Source organism: Lathamus discolor, chromosome 8 (assembly GCF_037157495.1).
Source record: "Lathamus discolor isolate bLatDis1 chromosome 8, bLatDis1.hap1, whole genome shotgun sequence".
NCBI lineage: Eukaryota > Metazoa > Chordata > Aves > Psittaciformes > Psittacidae > Lathamus > Lathamus discolor.
In genome coordinates this window covers 22,043,726-22,065,498 of record NC_088891.1, presented here as the reverse complement: position 1 = coordinate 22,065,498, position 21,773 = coordinate 22,043,726, and the positions used below count along the sequence as shown (strand labels likewise).

Below are 21,773 nucleotides of genomic sequence, written 5' to 3'. Positions count from 1 at the left end.
TCCCATGTTTACTGTCTTCAGGTCTTTTTCTTGAGCTGCAGCAGTTTGGAAGCACTGTGAATGTGCTGAAGAGCCCATATTAGACAGCATAGGCCCTGCCATGCAAACAGCAGCACGGAAAGGCTGGTTTCCTTCCTTTCTGAAGGAAGTACCTTCTGGCTGCAGAGGTCTTGGCAGATAAGAGTCCAGGACAAGGACCTGCTCTGCTGACCTGCCACACGCTTGACACCTGGGCATTTGGTAAGCGAGGCTTTAACAAGGCCACTCGCACCAAGCAAGTCCTACAGCCACATGACAGACCATCTTTGAACTGAGCCTGTTTCTCTACCCTCATACCCTGGTAAGCTTGAGCCAGAGCTTCAGAAAGCTCATGTTAAACAAAAGCTGAGCTCCACATGCCTACTTAAAGCATTACAGGGTGTCAGCTGGGTATCACCCTGTGCCTGGGAACTGCCTATGCCCACAAGACCTCTCTTCTTATCTGTTTTCCAAGGGCTGGTTCCCCAGAGAAAACCTGGCTGCTCCAGGTACCCCAAGCAAAGCCCAAGTCAAGCAACAGCCCACCCTGGTGCTCAGTGCTCCTTGAGGAGTAGCTCTGGCTACACATTGACACACATATGTAATCCATGCTCATTTGAACAAGGTGGCTGTCTTAGTTCACCAGTCTTCCCCATACAGGAGGGAGCACTCCATGGATAAGAAATAGGCTTCACATCCTGGATCTTCCCAGAGGCCAATTAGTGAGTTGCATGCAAACTCAAGGAAAAGAAGTACCTGTTCCTTCCCCATACCCTCAGAGGCCCTGGAGCAGTCTTCCAGTGGTCAGAAACTACACCTACACTAAGTGTGGAATAGTCTGCATTCATTTGCTCACACTGATGGCAGCCTTAAACAGCTCTGCTGCTTCCCTGGCGAGATGCTGCAGGACCATTTAGCTTCTGTACTCAAGGGCACAGCTAAAAACATCCTAACCCTTCACATGCTATAGGCAAGCCAAATACAACATTAGCCCACAGCTCTGGGTCTAGCTACAGCACATGGCCCCTAGACCCTCAGGATCATCAGGTACTCCCAGCATATTGGGTACTCACATTCAAGGCGTTCTTTGCTGCTTCAGCACCAGCCCGGCTGTCAAAGGTCACAAAACCAACTGGCTAAAAGAAATAATGCTGATTTTAATTTGGAAGTCTCTTCCAGCTCCTCAAGCTACCTGCTATCCCCTCTGCCCCAGACAGCTTACAACAAGCAGAAGAAATCACCTAAAGCTGCAGAGGGCCTTCAAGCAGGGCTTGAAGTGCCTTAGGTCATCTGCACAAGAATCCTGCTCTGTGGCTGCTCCCACCACACCAAAATGTTTTGGAATTCATGTATGCAGGAGCACTGTCCATCCTGGTAGCCCCCAGCAAGGGTACCCCATGCTGACAAGGGAGACTTGTTAGGAAGGGGATTAGGGTGGGACTGGGGAAGGCTTCTGGCAGCACAGGGTTTGAGGCTGAAGCATCAAGTCTCATCCAGCCCATATGGCCCTGGGAAGCAATAGAAGATATGGAGCCATTCAGCATGTACCAAGAGCTTGGGGCCACCAGGATAGTGGAGGTGAGCAGAACCCTGCTTTAGACATGGTGCTAAACACGACAATGCTTTACATAATAAAAATCGTATCTGTACCACCATGTCTGGTTTTCTACCAAAAACCAAGAAAGCTGGAAAGAGGAGATACCTGCTTTGAAGTTAGCTTGATCAGTGATCCTTCATAACCCTGCAGAAGGGAAGAAAGCAAGTCAGTGTCAGGCTCCTGAAGGAGCCAAGCTACGATCAAGACATGACACAACAGCTCCAGGAGGTCCTGTAGCACCAAATCCTTCACGAGGCAGGGTTTGCAGCAGCAGTAGGTATATTAACACTTCTTTCCCACCAAAAGAAGAGACTTGGACTAGACTAAGGGCAGAGCACATATCTTAGCTAGTGTCTTCTGGCCCTTTGGGAAGAAATCCCATTTTCAAGCCCTCCACCAACCTACTAAGACTAGCACCCTGCCAGCTGGTGCCGACAGAGCACTGCTCACCCCCTGCTAGAAGAGTGCAAACAAGGCAACCCCACTTCCCCCAGGGCAGCCTACATGTTGATCTAGAAAAGGATGGAGAGTTAGGAAATCAGGACACATCCTCGAAGTACTGTTGGGCAGCAAGGCTGGCTGAGCAGCCTTCCTCAAGCTTGGAAATGGCATGATTTCAACAACTGCCTCTAGGGGAGGGTCGTCAGCTCAGTACAAGCCATAGGTTACAATGCTGGTTTCATAGCATGTTCCCCAAGCTTTCACAGAAGGACAAGCTTCCCACTTCATCCTTTCTGCCCCTCTGACAGAGATCCTGGCTGCAAGGTTGGTCATAAGACAGCATCTTTCTTACCAGAGACCAAATTTGAAAACCTTCTTACCTTGAATGGTCGGAAGAGTAGGTACAGCTCCCTGGGCTTGATATCCACAGGAAGACCACTGACAAACAGTGTCCGTACCTAGGAGAGAGATCAATGAGGTCTACTGAAAGGAGATGCTTAGTACCAAAGCAGAATAGAGCACAGCTCCGAAGCTAGGTGCAACAGAAGTAAGACACCTTGCACACACCAACCTTTCCCTACTGTAGAGGAGCACTGGCCAGGATGAAATACACTCACTCCTTTCCTCCATGCCACAGAAGATTTAGACCTTTATAAAGAGTCCCCAGCAGAATAACCTGGATTGATTAGGGCATGGACACCAGCCCCACAGTCTGACTGGACTTTGATGACTAAAACTTGAAAGGACCATAGACTGCCAAAAGCACTAACACAGAGTTTGACACACATAGATGGTCCGGAAGAGACTAGCATGTCTCTAGCTCTTTCTACAGATCATACACTAGAATTCCTTGCCTTAGCCTATCATGGCACTTCTGCCACTGATTCAAACAGAGCCCTCAATTTTGAGCAAAACCTCACTGCTATAATCACATCTTTTGACTCCTACAACAGCCCCAGAACATCACTGGGAGGATGGGTTTGGGGTCTGTTCCAGCTCCTCGACCAGTATGTATCAGATCCTTCAGAAGCTGCTCCCAAACCAGCTCTGAAGAGTGCTTATTGTGCCCAGCCAAAAGCCAGCTGTGTTGCACAAAGTCCATGGAGGCTGCTGCTCTCTCCAAGCTGTAGATGTCATTTACTGAGACCAAATGCACTCAGCACATACAAACAAAAATTGAGTACCAGAGAAGGATTCCAATCCAAAGCCTTGAAATTATCTATGACAGTTCACAGGAATAGCCAGGAAGAAGAAACAGTGCTGAAGGCTCATGGCCTGGGAGAACTCAGTCAGACCATCACGACCACCTTCTCCCTACACACTGGGAGACGTTGGCCTGGCAGCCTGTTTCCATAGGAAGCACCATGATGAAGCCTCCAAGACTTCTCATAAATCAGCACAGAACTACAAAGAGAAGTTATGTGCAGAGGTTACAAAGACACTGGTGATCATTAACAAGGACCATGAGACCACAAGCACACCTCAGGCAGCACTGACAGATGGGTGAGGGAAAATAGAAGACTACATGAATAAGATGGAGCTCTGTATTCTTCACTTTTCATTGCATAGGGATGTCTCCCCCTGAGCCAGTCCCAAACAAACCATGAGAAGGTCGTGGAGCGATGCCCAAATGTTCAGGATGGCACCAAATAGTCCCACTTTTGAGCTGCAAAACACGCAACCAGACCAGGAGCTCTCCAAGCCAGACCTCATCTCCTGGCCTGTTCCCAGGCTGGAGTAACCCCACTGCATTTGCAGGACAGAAGAAATCTGCTCCCACTCCACCGCTGTCCCTTCCCAGACATCTGGCACACGGTTAAACTTCTTTGGCCACCCAAGTGAGCAGCACACATCTGCCCTGCTCCTGGGCTGGAGGACAGCAAACACCTACAAACACAGGAGCACGGAGCAGAGCCTCTGCACCCTCTCACTCTGGAGGCAGCCTCCTCCGAGCAGGGAAGTTTCTCCTTTTTACAAACAGAACACAGGACTCCTTGAGCTCCTGTGCCCAAGATAGTCCTGCCAGGGCAGGGAGACACCCGTCACATCAACTCAGGGCAGCTTAAGCCCTCCAGGACAGAAAGTAATCATGAAAGCCTTGGGTCCTCTGCCCCTCTTGCTCGCTGTGCACACCGAGACCAGCTGCCACCACCCAGTGAACACACCAGTGGGCAGCTACCACCCTCACCAGTACACAGAGCCCTTCTCCAGCCTGGTGTGCCTCAAGACTGCTGCAGAATGCAGCCGCTGAGCACCCTTCCCTCCAACACCAGCTTTCTTCCCATCCCCTCCCTGATTCTTCACTATGAATGGCCCTATCACACACCCCAGCTTTTGCTGTGCCCTGTCTAGGGAAGCAGTGTGAAATCTGGAGCACTCCAGAAACACTTTCCAAGCCCAGGCTCAGGCCAATAGTATTCCCTCCCTGCCCAGCCCCTCATGTGATGCTTCGATGGATCACTCCAGGGCCACCTCATGCCCAGACAGAGCTGGCAATGGCACTGTCTCTCATTGTGCTGGCTGCCTCTAAGACTTTGGCGCCTGTGCTTCATCACCAGCTACATGGAGCACTTGCAGTGCATTCCCAGAAGACACAGAGCCATCTCTTGCAGAGGAGGTCTGTGCAGTGTGGTGGCACACATGTGCCTCAGCCATGTGAAAGCACCATCCCTTTTCAATATTTCAGGATCTCAGGACCCCAGAATGGATGTTTCTTCCAAGCAGATAGAAATCTGCATCCCTGCTGGGTCTCTAAATGGTCCCGTGATGTGTCATTTGGTAAGTTCTTGCGACAGGCGTGACAGAATGGAAGATGCATGGCTGCTCAGGGAAGGGGAACTCAGCTATTCAGAGCCCTTACAAAAGCCTGAACAGAGCAATGCAGGTGCCTAGGAAAGCTCTTTGTCAGAGTAACAAGCTCCTAATGCCAGTCCCATAAATTGCTGTTGAAGACAAGAGTAAGAGACCTTTTCTTGAAGGCCAAAAGCTTCCCTTGGCCTCCACCAGTCTGTCACCATACACCGCATTGGGAAGGGTATCTCAGCCAAACCACAGCACCCAGCAAGGGCTGGCATCACCCCAAAGAGAGCCTGAAAGCAAGCAAATGTCACCAGCTTCAAACCTACAAAACAAGGCTTCGACACATCTCAACACAGACTAAGGAAGGTCCCTGCTCAGAAGAGCTTGTTAAAGGTGAAGAGATCAAGTGATTTATTTTTTTGAGATCTCTGCAGCTCTGCACATTCCTAAGTGGTCTAGAAAAGGGTAAGGGGAGAGTGAGACCAAGGTACCCAAGGAAGGGAGGGTGAGGCTGGTGAGACTGGAGGACAGAGTGAGGTGAACCAGAGGGAGATCGCTTCAAAGACAAGGTGTAAACAAGGGACCAGCAGCAACCAGAAAGCAAGGAAATCTGGGTTATCCCACAGGAGAAAAGCAGGAGGCAACTTGCCAGTCTGAGCATCCTGTGCACTGTGGCCAAGCCTGGTCCAACCTCCTCCCCCTGCTCCGGAAAGAGGAAACTGTAGATGAGGGCAACAGGGTCTGAATAAGCATTTCCCAATGGATTAGCTGAACTGAGACCCCCCATTCACGCCTCTGCAGTCCTGCAGGCTTTGGAAGGCCACCAGGACCAACGGAATCCCACCTTCTAGCCCTTGCATTCAACACGCAAAGACAGGGTAGGCTAATGCTTAAAGAAATTTTCCTGCTTCAACACCCTGCCAGCAAGCAGCAGGTTCAGCCTCCCCAGAGCAGCTGGAAAAGCCACAGGAGAATAAGAAAATCCATTCTGAGCAAGCTCTGGAGCTGCCTGGGCCAACTGTATGTTCAGCAGGAACTTGGAGAAGATACAGCAGAAGCGCATCTCCAGGAATACCTCATTCTTAGACTCCAGTGGTAGAATCCACTCAAGACACCAGGGAGGAGCAACCCCATCTTGCCCAGGATGGCTGATCCAAACAGGACACACAAACAGGAGGGAAGTGGGGCAGGGAGCAGCCCACGTACCAGACAGCCCTGCCACTGCTGCAGGCCCTGCACAGAACACTTCCCTTTCCCCATCCTGCCCCCTCTGGGGATCTCCCCAGCCCAAGCACCTGGCAGGGATGGAGGAGAGCCATGGAAAATAGGACTTGTGCCAGGAGGAACAAGACCATCTAGGCCATCTCTTTGATAGGGAGGATCCCAGCGTAGCTTCCCACGCAGGATGGAGGGAGGGACAAGGACAAACCCAGTTAGTGCTCAAGTGGCTCTGAAGCACTCACACAGCTGTGTCTCACAGAAGAGACACATCTATTGCGAGCATAGCCAAGTACTTCACACCAAAGCTTTTAAGAACCCAAGCTGAAGCGCCTGCCTTTTCCTACCAGAGCTCCAGCAATGCCAGGACATCAGCATGGGTCTTACAACATCCACATCTCCCAGCCATGTCTGCTTTTAAAGCAGAGCTCTTGAAAGGGTCCCAAGAGGAGGCAGGCACTGCCCTGGGGCCCAGCAAGGGTCAAGTTATGTGAGAAACATTACATGTGCAGGAACATGTACCCACGTCCGGCAAGGTGGCTCTGGTGGATCTCCAGTGCCGGGCTTCTATTAAGAGACTGCTCTAAACCATCCCAGAAGCCAACAGGGCTGACCCTTCCCTCCTGCAGGCTCAGCCCTGGTTTTGCATAGCTGTGGCCTCTCCAGTGCCACAAAACCAGCCTGGTCCTAGGGCCACGCTCCCATTACCTGGAGCACACAAGCATTTATCACCAGCCTTTACCTCCAGTTAGGAGACGTCCAAGAACAACTACAGCAGGAACATGCTCTAGTGCATCATCTGCACTATACCACTAGACACCCTCTGCTCCAGGAAGCCACCCACAGCTACATGCCATTTTTCCTGGACACAAGCCATCTCCCTCTCATTCACACCAGTACATCCACCAAGACTTCCCCCATGCCAGCAGCCAAAGGGAGCCCTCGCACCATCCAGGGACAAGCTCAGCCACAGCATCCCAAAGGCAGTCCTCGAGGTGCCAGCAGCTCACACATGGGCTGCAGCTCTTCCCCTGGGAGAGCATCACAGCGGTGTGCCCAGTGGCACTCGGGGCCACCAGCAGAGCTGCAGGGGGAAAACGCAGTCCAGGCCACTTGACGCAAGGCCACTGGAATGCAGCGAGGCTGCCCCAGGAGCCAGGACTTACAAGGCACAGAGACAAAAGGCAGTGAGGCGAGCTGGCAGGACAGGGCTGCAGCAAGGAAAGCACTCAGGAGCCCAGCCACAGGGCTTAGAAACAGGACAGTGCCCTCACCTCACTGCCCATATGGACATAGGGCTGCAGGGTTCCTGTCCTGGGCAGGTTTGCATATCAGCACATCAAACTGCCCAGAAGCCCCAGCAGAGGGGAAGCTGGGGCAGAGAGATGGCTGGTCTGTGCTAGAGACAGCTTGGCAGGAGAGCAGGGCAGCCCCAGTGCCATGAAGCACGCCTCTTCCCCTCAGGAAGCACGCTAACAGGCTCCATCACTGCTCCATGCCTCAGTTTCCCCCTCACCAGCAATACTCAGTAGCAGAGAGGCTGCAGGAGCTGTCTGCCCACTTGCAATTCCAGCCCTGTACCCTCAATCCCGTGTCCTCAGGCAGCTCACAGGCCAGTAGCCCCAAGTCCCAGCATAGGATCAGACTAGGAGCTGCTCCAGCCAGTAAGCCCCAAGCACCAACACAGCAATCAACACACACAAGAAAGGTGTTCACCCATCCCCAGAGGGCAAAGAGAGCCTTAAATCATCCCCAGCGCTTGAAGCAAGGAGGCATTTCCCTCCCAAATCAGCCTTCTGTACATAAGGCACCCCAGGACCCACATCCTGCTCACCCAGAGGGGAGGAAGGCAGGCTCACCACAACTACAAGCAGTTTACTCCCTGAGGCTGGGGCATTTCACATGTGTCACCACTTACAGCTGGATCAGCCCCTCCCAGCACAGCTCTCCCCTGCGTCAGGCAGGGAGGGTGCCAGCAGGGCTCAGCAACCCCTGCGGTCAGGGTAGGAAGGCATTTGGGGCAAGGGGGAAGCGGAGGGAGGCACGAGCCCTGCCTGGGGCGCAGGAAGCACATGCGAGCTGATAACCCCGGGCACAACGAGGCAGAACCCAAGAATAGTGCATGGCCCTTGCAGAGGAAGCGCTGCTGGAGCAGCTCTGCCCTCCTATTGAGTGCCATCCTCTGCATCGCTGCAGGATCCCATGGAATAGGTGGCACCCACCCAGGGGTTCAAAGCTGTTGAAGCATTTGTGGAGGTCAGTTCCACAACTCCCAAGGAATTAGTGTCCCAAAAGGTCAGCTCCCCAGCTCAGGTAGATGCTGGCTGAGCATCCTCAGGATGCCATTGTGGCATTCCACCTTGCCAAGAGGTCTGCTAAGCTAGAGGATGTGCACAAGTATCACAGCCAACATGCTGAGGGATGCTCACATCCACACCAGTGCTACCCAACCCATGGCACTAAGCCCCTGGCTTCAGAGACCCAGCAACACATGTGCCACCCTCTGATGTTCAGGGACCTACAGATTTTCATCATCGGCTGGAGCCATGGACCCTGCCCAGAGGGGCAGCTCTCATACTGGGTAAACCTGCTGCAGACCAGCTCCTGGCATTTGCTCTTCTGCCAGGAGAGACAGAAGTGAGCCAAGTTCCTGCTGGCCTCCACCCAGAGAGGAACACATCGGTATGGATGCAGGACCCTCACAAGGTACATTCTCACCTCTTAAGCAAGTAGATCTGTCTGCTTCATCCTCCCACAAGGTGATTCCTGAGCACTTCTGTCCTGTGCCTCCTCTGCCCACAAAGGCACTCGAATATCTCCTTAAACCAAGCTGACTTGGGGCAGCACACCGCTAGCTGCCGCAGCCCCCCGCTAGCTGCCACAGCCCCAAGGAGCATGCCTGGTACCCCCACAGCCCAACAGCAAGCAAGTCTCTCACAAAAGCCAAGTGACAGCAAGCTGAAAGCTTGCAGTGGCTCTCTGCTGTTGACAGTGGTTATTGGAGTGGCATCCCCATCACAGAGAGACCTTTGGGGACACCAGTAGGATGACAAGCACCCACAAGACTAAACCACCATTGCATCAGTGCAATTCTTGGCAAGACAGCCCTCTCCATTGCCCAGTGGCCCTGTGCTATCCAAATATGGGCCAGGAATGTCCATCCCAACCAGCATCATGCCCCAATCTCTCCCCAGACCCCAAGCAGCCACCATTCCATACAACACAGACACAAGACAGAGGCAAGACCCTGAGCCCAGAAGGGGAGCCTGGGGAGCAGGGTAGAGCACACAGCAAGAATGGATACAACACACAGACCAAGCTTTAAGGTGCCCACAAGGAACAATTCACATCCCAGCCAGCTCTGCACTGGCATCCCACCGTGGGCAGAGAAATCCTGGGAAGTGAAGCTTCCTTCCCTCCTCCAGTACTTCCCAAAAGGAGCTGGGTGCTCTCTCCAAGTCCACAGCTTGTTCTGCACTTCAAGACACTGCTACAGGTGGCCCGAGGAAGTCACACTTTCAGACAGACACTGGCCTCCTGCTATTGAAAGCAGATAGGACCAACACACATCCCAGGTCAAGAGCTTCTGACACACAGCCATGTGCCAAGACCCAATCCCACACTAATGCAAGAACCCATCATCACATCCTCTGCAGCACAGGATTGAACGTACCACACCAAACTAAGAGAGGCAACATCTCCATAGCCTCTTCTGGGCTATGCAGCAGGACTGGAGATTCTCCTCAACAGGTAAGACTGCCCTCCTGGGTCCTTGGATTTCCAGCAACCACAGCCTGCGGCCAGGTAAGCTTGGGCTCAGTGACCAAAGGGAGCACATACGGTCCCATGTGACTGTCCTCTAGAGAAGCCCACCGCAGCAGCCACTCAGCTGGATGGAGGCAGGATCTCATATCTCTGCTTGGTCACCCTGCCCTAGCACAGGAAAATCGGCCAGTTGGGCAAGACTCTTCCTTCTCATCAAGCACACAGCAGAGGTCAACATCTTGTCCCTGTCCACAGGATTTCACGCAGGAGACGATGCTTACAAGACAGCTAGACAGAGCAAGCCTCGGCACCATCCCTGTTCCCATCTCCAGGCAAGAGCCAGCAGGTGAGGGCCAAAGGAAGCCTTGCCACCTCAGGCACACCAAGAAAAGCCCAGACTTTGCAGAAGCCTCTAGCTCTACATGCACTGCCCTCCAGCCATCATCCAAAGCACCACAACACCCCTTTGCTGGGGTGAAATGAGGAGAAGAGCAGGCCTGGGGACAAGCAGCATCTCAACCATGTCATGACCTCCTCTTCCTCAGACATGCTGGGCTAGCTCAGGATCACAGCTACACTGACACACCTCAGCATGGCCCTGGTTCAGCAGCTCCAGTGCTGCGGCTGAGTCCCGCCACCCTGCTCCCCCACCAGGTCCAGATTCACAGCACTGGCAACACAGGAGGAATTTGGTTTCAGCCATTCCGCATGGCACACACGTCTTTTAAAGCACAAATGAATCCTTTCCATTTACAGCCTCTGTCACATGAGACTGCAGAGAAGTCTACTGAGGCTACTGGGTTCCAGCCAGTGCCTGATACTCCTGAGGAGAAGGTGCTCACCACTGCATGAGATGCTGACCACCTCACTTCCACACTCATGCCCTGGTGAGACTTCAAGCTGAAGCCTTTACTTCAAGCTGAAGCCTTTACTTCAAGCCCTCAAAGGTCCAGGACAGGCAGAAGCATTGGTCCATGATCCAAGCAGCAAAGTTTTCATGACTTGGCATGGCCAAGACCAGCAAGCCTAAGGGATCTTTTGGCTCCAGAAGTCCTCTGTACCAGTTCCAGCAAGAATCCTACTGGACCTTCTACACCAGCAGTTCCTCTAGCAGAGGCATGAGGAAGCACAGCAAAGCCTGAACCACTCTTAGCTCCCTTACAGACATTTCCAAGCATTTTTGAAGCTGGGTCTGAAGCTACACAGCCAGGTAGCAGGAGGAAGAACAGTTACCCCATCACAGGGTCCAGCTGGGATATTGATGCTCAAAACAACTTAGACTCATGTCTAAAACTTAGATTTGAAAGAGCAAGAAAGGAGAAATAAGCTTCTTTACAGGGTATTTACAGAAGCATATTTACATTGTCCTGGACATGAGGAGATAACAGGGAGATTCCCACAACTCTCCCCCAGTAAGAGCAATCATTGATACATTTAGAGGAGGTCTGGGAACACATCAGTTCCCAGAACCTCTGCATGCATGGTGACTTCAGGGTATTTGCTCAGCCAACAATCTGTCACTAATAGAAAGCTGCATCTAACATTGAGGGGACTTTTATGATGCATGAAAACAGCTCTGAAGCACCATCCTGCTTCAGCCAGACCAAGTACAAGACGATTAGCAAGCGGTGAGCACAACTACTACACCCTCAAGTTCTTCGTAGCGAAGAGCAGCATCACAGAGTCATTTGGCTTCAGAAATTCTATTAACCTTATTTGTTTCAAGTCAGAGACCTAGAATCCATGCATGCAAGAGGTATCCAGGTCCACTCAAGCAGAGATTACAGAAATCAAGAGATGCCTGGCACCAGTCCAGGAAGTGCTACAGGCGTCCAGCACGTAACACAGGCTGCTCACCACCGGCATTCCCATGTGGTTCTGGTAGCCCCATTGTGCAACAGCTACAAAAGGACAGGGATGAAATACTCACTACTTCAGAGTCTCCCTAGGAACCAAGAGCCTCCTGCCTCCCCTACCAGGGCATATTTAACAGGTAACGCTGCAGCCTTGCTGTGGACCAAAAGGGAAGAGATCCTTTCCTAGCAGGTAGCTTCTCCTGGTCCTCATCTTACATTTGATGCTTTCCACATTCAGAAGTCCATGATGTCCAACCTACCATGATAGCAGCAGCCACCACCCATGGACTCGCAAGCAGGCCCTTGAGCCTGGCCAAAGGAAGGGGCCAAGAGGGCATGTGGGATAACCACAGACTTCAGCCACCTGCATTGGGCATCTAGACTACCAGTTCCAGATTTCCCCTGCTCCCCATGAACCCAGAACTGTCCAGTGACCTCCTGGGAAAGTCAGGAGGAGCTTCCAGAGTAGAAGCACCACTTTTACATCAGAAACAGCAGGGTGAATACATGGGGTCCTTAATGCAACGTGGCCACAAACACAACACACAGCATCCATGTCCAGGTCCTCCGGAGGCTGGAGGACGCTCTGCGTGCGGCAGGGGTGTGCAGCACCCAGGCAGCTCCTGCCTCACACCGCCCCTCAGGAGCGCTGTCACACAGATCGGCGGCTGCCTGGAATACGAAACAGAAGATAGCAGCAAGTGGGGAGGGATTGAGCTTGGGGAGGTGTCTGGTGAGGAACAGCAGGGACTGACACTAGGCCCTGTTTGTTTAACATTCCCGTTAACGACCTCGAGAGGAGCAAAAGGCATTCCTGTCCTCCGCATGTCACCGGGCAGGAAGCGGCTGCGAGATCCAGGGGCTTGCAGATAAGATAAAGGGAAAGGCTGAATTTGGGAGCTTTGCCCCACACCATATCTGGGGCGCATGGCGCCCTTCTGCAAATGCTCAGGGATGTGGTGAGGGAGGCTCATGGAGGGGGGGAAATGGAGGAGTGTCTGCAGCACCAGGATCTGGCTGTGTTATCCACACAGTACGGGAAGATATCCCGGCACACCTCCTGCATACGCTGGGACTGAAAGATTCCAGTTTGCACTAAATATATTTACCACTCTGTGTCAATGGAGTTCCGGGCAAGAATTTGGGCTGGATCTGGAATTAAGCCCCTCAGACCACACCAGGACCCTGAACACAAGGTCACTCCTTCTGCCACCATTAGCTGCTTCTGTGGTGAAGAATGGCTCCCGGTCAGCCAGGAGGATGTACAGGGAAAGCAAACGCTCTGAGGGCTCCCACAGGCTCAGGGTAGCCACCACAGAGCCCAGCCAGCAGCTCATCACACACAGCGTTATTTGTGATGGATCCTGGCAGGGAGAGTCCTTCCCAACCGCAACCCCACCAGGGACAGGGACACCCCCATTAGTCCCAGCCCACCAGCTCCCAAGCATCCTCAGCCACCTCTATGGTGGCCAGTCTTTTGCTGCACCCCTGGGCGCAGCACTCAGTGAAGCTGCAGACCATCTAGCAGGGTGGATGGAACCGTTCCCCTCCAGCACACACCCGGGGGTGACATGATGGAGAACAGGGACTGCTTCTGTTCAACTCCTGCCCTATTCCCAAGGGATGTAGACTTTAACTCTGTTTTCCAGCCACTAAGCACCACTCCAGAGAAGACCTGGCCTCCCCAAAGGGCTGGGATTTCCAGGCTCCCAAAATGCAATGGCTTCCATCACCCGCTTTGCCAGTCCACTACCCAGCAGCAGGGAACAGGCCAGCACCAAGAGCTCACCCAGCCAGCACCAGAGGGGCATCAGGCCAGCTGGAGCAACGCCACTGGGATGCAACAAGCAGCACTGACCTCAGGGAGCTTCGTAGGCCAGTGAATAATTGGATCAAGGAGTTGCGCTGTCCTGCACGCACGCATGAGGAGCCCACAAAACCCCCAGATCCGAGCCTCCAACGCTAAGGAAGCGGCACACGGTCCCCAGTGCTTGGTCTATCCCCGCCCACACCAGAGCCACCCAGTGAAGCTGGGACATGTCACCAGCATCACATCACCTAAGCCTTGCTCCACGCAAGGGGGAGAAATGCTACGGCCACCACCTGCCAATCCATTCCACCCCATTACCCTCCCTGCTGGGTTGGAGACCAGTGGGTGCAATGGCCTCAGGACAGCTGGCACACGAGGACCGTGTGGCCCCGGTGGGTGGTGGAGCAAACCAGGCGCCATGTTGCGGCGGTGCGAGCGCACGGCGCACTGGAGCTAGCGAGGGGAGGGGACACGGCACCTCCCCGGGCGTGAGGACTGCAGCAAAATGCTGCCGAGGCCGGGCATTTTCCAGCACCCTCTCCAAGATGGATGGCAGCAGGTGACCCACTGCACCAATGCCTGCTGGAGGGATGCAAGGAGAGAGGCACCGTGCTCGCAGGATCACCAACATCACTGCAACACATCACTGCAACACATCACATGCACCAACATCACTGCAAGAGAGCCAGAGAGCAAACGCGCAAGGCTGCAAGCTCAGCTTTGGCACGGTGCTACGGACAAGAGACCCTTGCAAGCCCTCCCAGCACGGAGTCCAGCAGCAGCCAGGCTCCAGCTTGCAATAGCCATCTAAGGGAAGGGGACTGTTGGCAGGACAGCTCACAGACCTCCAGCCCCAACCAGACTGCCAACAGGGAGCTAAGCAAGATCTCCACCACCATGGTCCAAGTGTGCCCACATGGGCAGAGCAATGCCTGGGTGCTGTAGCCTGGCACCCTCCAGCCACAGGGACTTGGGGACAGGACACTTTGCTCACGGGCACAGGCTGGAGGGAGCAGATACCTGCCCATCCCCTGCCCCGGGGGTACTACAGGGACACAGGGCTGACAAGGGGGCTCCCAATCCCTACTGCATCTCCGGGATGGCCCGGGGACACCAGCTCTAAGAGTTGCTCGCAGCACCCTGCCCGAGGTGCTCCAGCCCCAGCCCCCGACGCTCCATACCCCAGCTCTCAGGTCGGGGCAGCCCCAGCATCCCTTCTCTGCACCCCAACGATACAGGGCTGAAGCTCCGACGCCGTGCCCTCGGTGCCTCGAGCACGACGCTGTGCTCTGGCCCCTACACCGCGGTGCCGCATCTCCGACTCCTCATCCTCAATTCCCCGACGCCGCCGTGGTCTATCCCAGGTCCTCCACCCCCGACGCCCCATCGCTCCAGCCCCGCCATGCCTCGTCCCCGGTTCTCACCTCCTCTTCGACGTTGCCGCTGCCGTTGGTGTGCTCGGGGTCCTTGTTGAGGTTGCTCATGGTGAGGTGATGGGGTAAAGGGGCGAACGGTGCGGGGGTGGTGCCGGCTGCTTTGGAGCTCCGGTGCGGTGCCGGTGCGCAGGGGCGGTGCGGGGCGGTGCGGGACGACGCTACCCTCCTAACTCACATGCAGCGTCCCGGGACCTCGCCGCCGTTAAGTGCCGGGCCGGGGGTAGCGGGGCCGAGCGGAGCGCAACGAGCCGCAGCTGCGGGGCCGACGCGCCCCAGCCCCAGCCCCCGCCGCCGCCGCTCCCGGTGCCGCCGCCGCCGAGCACCGAGCAGCGGGGCCGGGACCCGCCCGCCCCAGCCCCGCCCGCGCGGGGCCGCCCCCGGGCCTCCCGCCGCCAATCCCGGCCCGGCCCGGCCCCGGGGGAGCGGCGCCGCTGCTCCGCTCTTGCTGGGAGCGAGTTATTCGGATTATTTTTGTCCTCCCCCCTTTCTACGAAAACTTTGTCAACTTTGATGAACTTGCGGGCTTCGACTTTCTTAAAGGGCCCACCCGCGCCTCCGCCCGCAGTGGGGCTGGGCTGCTCGCCCCAAGCACCCCCGGGCCGGGGGGATGTGGCTGAACCCCGCGGGGGTCCGAGAGCCCCGAAACGGCCCCTCTGTGACCCCCTGAGGAAAGCCCCGAGCCCCAGGGGCAGCAGCCTCAGGAGCTCGGGACACGGGTCCTGTAACCCCGGGGCAGAGGCCCTGCATCCCCCAGGATGTGGCCCTGAGACCCCGGGCGAGCAGCCCCAAATCCCCTCAAACAGCAGCGCCCGATTCCCTGGGGACAGCAGCCCAATTCCTCTTGCCAGAGCTGCCCCACATCCCTGCAGACAGCCGGTAGGTGCCACGATCGCAGCCTTGCTCTCAGGCTGGGAAGACAAGCAGGGTTGAGGCACGTCCATCTTCCTGCCCTTCTCCCTCCCCACATCGGTCCCTCACCAGCCTCATCCTAACAAAGCAAACAGGAAAATGGGCACGGGTTGGGCTCCCAACTCCTCGACAGAGATTCCTGCTGTGTCCAGGGAACAGCCCAACCCATTCCCATCTCTGCTGTGACAGGTCCCTGTGCAAGGCAGATGTGCAAAACCCAAAGGGTCTGGGGTCAACCCACCAAGCACAGTTTGGAACTAGATGATCCTTAAGGCCCCTTCCAACCCAAGCCATTCTATAACTCTAAGCAGCAGATGCTCAGGGGATCTGAGCCAGTTACAGCATTGCTTGTACCCAGTCCTTGCTGTTTCCCCAGTGCTGGGGCTGGGCAAAACATCATCCCTACTCTGCCCCAGTGAACCCATAGCCCCCCTGAGCTGTCAAAGCAATGTGTATTCCCAGCCTTCAGCTTGCCAGGGTTAGCTCTGTCTGGAGCTGCTCTAATGCACTCCTGGCCTGTGCTGTCCCAGCTGCACTGAATGTCACTTCAAAATCAAACCGGCCCCATGACCACCCCTGAGCACATTTGCTGTAGCTGAGGGATAACGTTTTGCTCATGTGCATGTTGTGAGCCTAGCTGGGGACAATCACAGCTGATTTCTCCACTCACACCTGGGTTTAGGGTCCTGTTCAAGCCCCAGCCTCTGTCTTGATTTACCAGTGAGTTAGGCAGAGGCTGCCCATGAAAATTTAACCCTAACCTCAACCATCCCATGCACAAGCATCATCCAGCACCAGGTCCAGCACCACAGATGACCTGCAGGCAGCACCATTGCTGGGGGGGTTCCTGTAGTCAAGCAAGTGTCTGGAGCACAGTGTGGTTTCATTGCAGTAGGTGTGTTGGAGGGGAGGAAACATCCTTCTGGGAGCATCGGCTTTGCATTTCCTTGTTTTCTAGGTTAGGGCTTTTAGCAGCAGCTGTTTGCATGTGGCACCGTGGATTTATGTATTGAGTTCTCTTACAGACAGCAGCAAAGTGACAATTTCTTTTTGTAAGTCTGTGTAATGTGGGGCTCAGCCACAGAGCCGGGTCCCTGCCGGGGCCTCCAAGAGGGGAGGGAAAACCCATGCTTTTTAATTTAAAAACCAGTCTACTGATGTACAGCGGTGTCCTGCAGCATGTTTTTTGGGAGACCTTTCACACCCAACCCTGCCGAACCACAGGGAGAGCCCCCCAACCCACCCATGGAGCTCGGCACAACAGAACTTCAGCAAAGAAAGGGCTATCTCCGGTCTTCGGTGGTGCTGTGCTTCACCATAACCCCATCACAGTGTAAGGCTGCGTAGGAATAACTCCCAGGAGTAGCGTTGCCTGTGTGCTGAGAAGACTCGAAGCGAGCCTGCCCTGATGAAGACCAGGAATATTTGCTTCCTGACCTAAGCCAAAACCAGCGTAACCTCGCAGAGCTTTCTCACTGGCTGGGGTTGTTTTCTTTTACTTTCTACACAGTTTCGGTCACGAGATGCGGAGCCTGCGGCAAGCGGAGGGAGACACAGAGGGTGGAAGCCAGAAGCAGCAGCAGGATTTTGTCAGACCCCCAAGGAGGAAACTGCTGCCTCTTCCAGAGCAGCAAAAACACCCGCTGCAAGTGGGAGAGCTGCTGCCTCCATCACACTGGGGCAAGAATGGTGGGTCCATCACAGGGCTGCCAGACTGATGGCCCATAACCTGTGGTTTATTCTGTAGGCAAGATCATAGTGTGACTATTGGGCAAGAGAGAAGCATCCTCCTTGCATCACTACTCCTCAGAGCATCTGGTGGCAGCATCCTTACATCCCAGCATCTTGTGGCTCCTAAGTCCCTTTAAAATCCTCACAAGCATCACAACCAGGCAGCCTCTCTTCTCCCAGAGCACTGCAGAGAAGGAGCATGTGCTTCAGCACATGGAGCCCATGATGGTATTTTCTGCCTCCAGGAGCTTGCAAGGATGGACAAAAAGTGGGACAAATAAAGCAGTCATTGCTGCCAGCTCATGCAGGTGAGCCAGCCCACCACCAAACAGTGATGGCTCTGCAGTGATTTTGGCTGAGGATTTTTTCTTTGGGTGATTCTCCACTTCCATGTGGAGATGCTCAGCTTTAACTGTGCGATCTGAGACTGCAGCAGCTGAAGTGGTGCAGGATCACGGTCACACTCTGGTTTGGACCATGCCTATCCAAGTCTTACAGCAACATATTTTTGCACCAGCACTCACAACCCTCAGGTGTCTACCTCACAACAGCATCTACCTCTGCAGTCCAACCAAGGTCTGCATCAGAGACCCTGTCCTTGCCATACCACATGCACTGAGATGCCCTAGTTAGAAGAGCAGAGGTGATGCTGTGACTATCCAGCCTGCACCCACCAACCATTCCCACATTGGTTCCCATTTGGGGTGAAAAAGCTGACAACAAAGTCAAATCCACATTGATGAAAAGCACCTGAAAGAGACCAAAAAGTTACTCTTATGCCTAAGACTGCATCATCTCCTGTGTCATTTGAACATGCACTTCACTGGCAGTGTTGTGACCTACGTAGCTTGCATGGGGTAACTCAGCAGCAGTGCCCACCTAAAACCAGCTGTGCTGCCCTCAGCATGTGGTAGGGCTCAGAAAGCAGCTTGCAAGGGAGGCCTCCAAGCCACGAGCCCCAGCCAGGTCACTGTCAGCTGGAAAACAGCATCTTCACCTCTAGAGCAGCTTCTAGATCTCTTCCATGCTACTTCACGCACAGAGACAAGCAGCATGCACAGGGCTATAACTGTCCCCAGCCACCTTGCCACAATGCCCTATGCAAACAGCTCTAATAGTGCTGTAAATTAAGAAAACTGCAGTGCCTTGCCAAGAGAAAGGAGTAAAAGCAATGAGGTGCTCACAACCACCAAGCAATGCCGAGCTAAGGGGTTACTTAAGTACTTGAGACAGAAACAGGTCGTAATCAGCTGAGAGATCAAGGCGGGACTTGAAATGGCAACCACCTGCACACAATCGTGTGTTATACACAGTTTCTTAGCTTGACGTTATCCAAGGGCTCTTTCTCACTCTTGAGCAAGCAGGTTATCAGCTCAGGAGGCCGGAGAGCCAGGAGCAGGCTCCAGCTGCTCAGATGCTATTAAAGGAGATAGTGAGGGGTGTCCCTCTCCAGCTGGGCTCCTACATCCTGTATCTGCTGCCTATCTGTTTTGTGATCCCAGCACTCATTCAGACACCTGTAGAGAGGTGAGGAATTAGATAACGGGGATCATGGTGGTTGTCGCATGGTGGGGCTCTGCTGCCCTCAAACCCATTGCCGGCTGGGCCAGCTTTGTGTGAGGTGCTGGGTTGTTTTGCTGTTTCTTGCTGCTTATCTGGGACAACAACTGAGCCTTGGCGCTTGTCCCAGGGCAGAGCGGGCTCTCCCATGCAACTTCCAACATCTTTGAGGTATGGGGAGGGAGAATTTTCTCTGGTCACCACTGGCTCCAACTCCCCCTCCTGTCCTTGCCCGGGGGGCCCCATGTCTCTGGACCATGCCAACTGCTCTCCTCCATCCTGCCCCAGAGATCCCCTTGTGCACTTCTCAACTGCTCCTGCCTCATGCCCTTAGTCTTTCTGATCACTTATTCCAGACTGCAACAGCGGCTGGAAGGAGGCCACAAGCCACAGGATGTGGATAAACCCTTATTTCCAAGCAAGCAGCACAGATCACCTAACCCTGACACAGTGGCTGGCACTGCCACAGCAAGTGATGGCCATGGGCAAGCTGGGTGCTGGTGTCACAAAAGACTCTTTAGAGGACCTTAAATGAGTTCTCAGAGACCTTTCTGGCTGCAGGCAGGAGAAGGCTTTAGGGAGGAGATGCTGGTTTTGGTATACAGTGGCATCTAAACATCTGAAGACTTGTTACAGCATCACATGGCAATGGTGGGAAGAGACCTCTGGAGTCTCCCATTCAACAGCCTGCAGAACTGTCACCAGCACACCGGATCAGGTTGGTCCTGCCTGGAAAACCCCCAAGGATGGAGCAACCCCACCTCTCCAAGTGTCTATCCTAAGGCTGCACCATCCTGCAGGGATAAGTCTTCCCTCATATCCAACCCTCCTGAGCCACCATATTTGATGGTTGTCCCACATTATATCATCTGCAACTATCGAGGAAAATGTAGCACCACCATCTTTGTAACTACCCCTCTAGGAGTTGTAAGCTGCTAGTAGACCCCCTTTCAATCTCCCTTTGGCCAAACTAACCCGGCCCAACTCCTTGCCGAGCCCTCACTGAGTCCTTCCACGGTTCCCCTACCTCCCAGTCTCCATCTCTGCCTGATGCAGAGCCTACATGGCCATTCCTCCTGGCCCCACAACCTTCTGTGGCCCATCTGTCCCTAGACAGCAGGCACGGCACTTGGCCAAGGCCAGGGTGAACAGCAGCTCCCAATCCCTTCCATGCTTTGGACCAAATGCCGTGTGGCTACACTGATCCTAAGCACCACAAAGGTTCAGGTGGTGAAGAGCTGCTCCCATCAAACCATTCAGATTCCTGCTGGTCTCAGTCCTTCTGCTGTATTTAACTGTGGTAGCTGCAGGACACATCGCTCCTCCTGGGAGAAGGGAATGGGCAGCCTTGGAGCATGTGCACACAAAATGCAGTTACAGGCAATGCTGTCATAAGAGGCGTGCAAACTCCAAAGCAATAGGAGAATGTTCGAAGGTTGGAGAGCAGCAGATCACCCCATGTAATGCCCAGAGTAACCCCCTGATGCATCCACTCTATACCCCAAACTGATCAGTGAGGCATGACCAGCCCCTTCCTCTCTGAACCTGTGACATCCCCAGGAGGGATTTAACTAGCAGGGAGACAATGGAAATAGTGGCAGGAAAATCGGTGCTGGGGACTGCTGATATCTGGGTACCAAATAACAGGATGCAAATAGCCCCATCCTGGCGGCTGTGCAGGAGTTTGGGTGGCCTGGTGGGTGCTGGGCAGAGATGAGGAGTGGGGGAATGGCTCATCCAACATCACATGCCTGGAATAGCTGCTTTGAGGATGGTGGTGAGTGCTTTCAAACTTTAATTCCTTTCCATACGTCACCACTCGTCTTCTCCAGCTCTGCCTTCCCTCAAGAGGACAAGCTGAAGCTAACTGAGAGAGACAAGGGCTCGGAGGTGTGCACAGTGTTTGCTCAGACACATCACATAGCTGCAGAGCAGCTTTTATGGGCATTTCAGAGCAGCTCCTGGCAGGGCCGCTGAGCTGAGCACCGAGGGTGCTCCCTGTGTCTTGTGATATGAACCCACTGAGTGGGCTTCACACCAAAAAGGGGCAAGGAGAGCTCGTGTTTGCCAACTTTAAATGAAAAGATGCCACCAAACAGAAGAGCCTGCTCAGTGCCCGGAGCAGAACAATGAACCCAAACTCTTCCCACTGAGGGGTTGCAGATGCAGCACGCTAGGAATCTCCTGGTGGGGAAAGCACTGCTGCACGAAGGGCTTTTGCTGTTTGTTCACCTGGGAAATAGAGGCAGTCCTTTAGTCTGCCTCCAAACTCTTCATTTTTTTGCCTTGAAGGTGAAATATGGAGGAAAAAAAAAAAAAGGCAGAACTTCTCCTTGCTTGTGCAGTGCTTAAACAATGTGCCGTTATCTCTTCGCTTCTATAATTAATGTGTCATTTCCATTTTGCAGGCATACTCATTATGGGGAAAGAAAGCAATGGGAAGCCCTTATACAAGCTTTTGTTAAAGGCCCCAGAGCCAACCCAAGCCCATGCACTGGGTGTTTGCAAGCCTGGCTCCAGCACTCATCCTGCACTGAACTGCTGCCCAAGAGGCATCGGTAGCTGGAGGCAGAAACCTGGCTTTGCCGAATGTGGGACGAGAGCTGTCTCAGCGCCGGAGCCGTGAGATGGGG

General features: G+C 54.1%; 1 protein-coding gene across 1 annotated transcript in view; it reads right to left on the bottom strand.

Moving 5' to 3' along the window:
* RBPMS2 (RNA binding protein, mRNA processing factor 2) overlaps window positions 1-15,237 on the bottom strand; it is a 28,682-nt gene extending 13,445 nt beyond the window's left edge. The window contains exons 1-4 of the mRNA XM_065688249.1: window positions 14,929-15,237; window positions 2,437-2,514; window positions 1,721-1,759; window positions 1,092-1,154 (exon numbers count right to left, since the gene is read on the bottom strand). Coding sequence (XP_065544321.1) covers window positions 1,092-1,154; window positions 1,721-1,759; window positions 2,437-2,514; window positions 14,929-14,988 — 240 coding nt within the window. The 5' untranslated portion in view covers window positions 14,989-15,237. The remainder of the gene's footprint in view (window positions 1-1,091; window positions 1,155-1,720; window positions 1,760-2,436; window positions 2,515-14,928) is intronic.
* Between the last annotated feature and the right edge of the window lie 6,536 nt (window positions 15,238-21,773).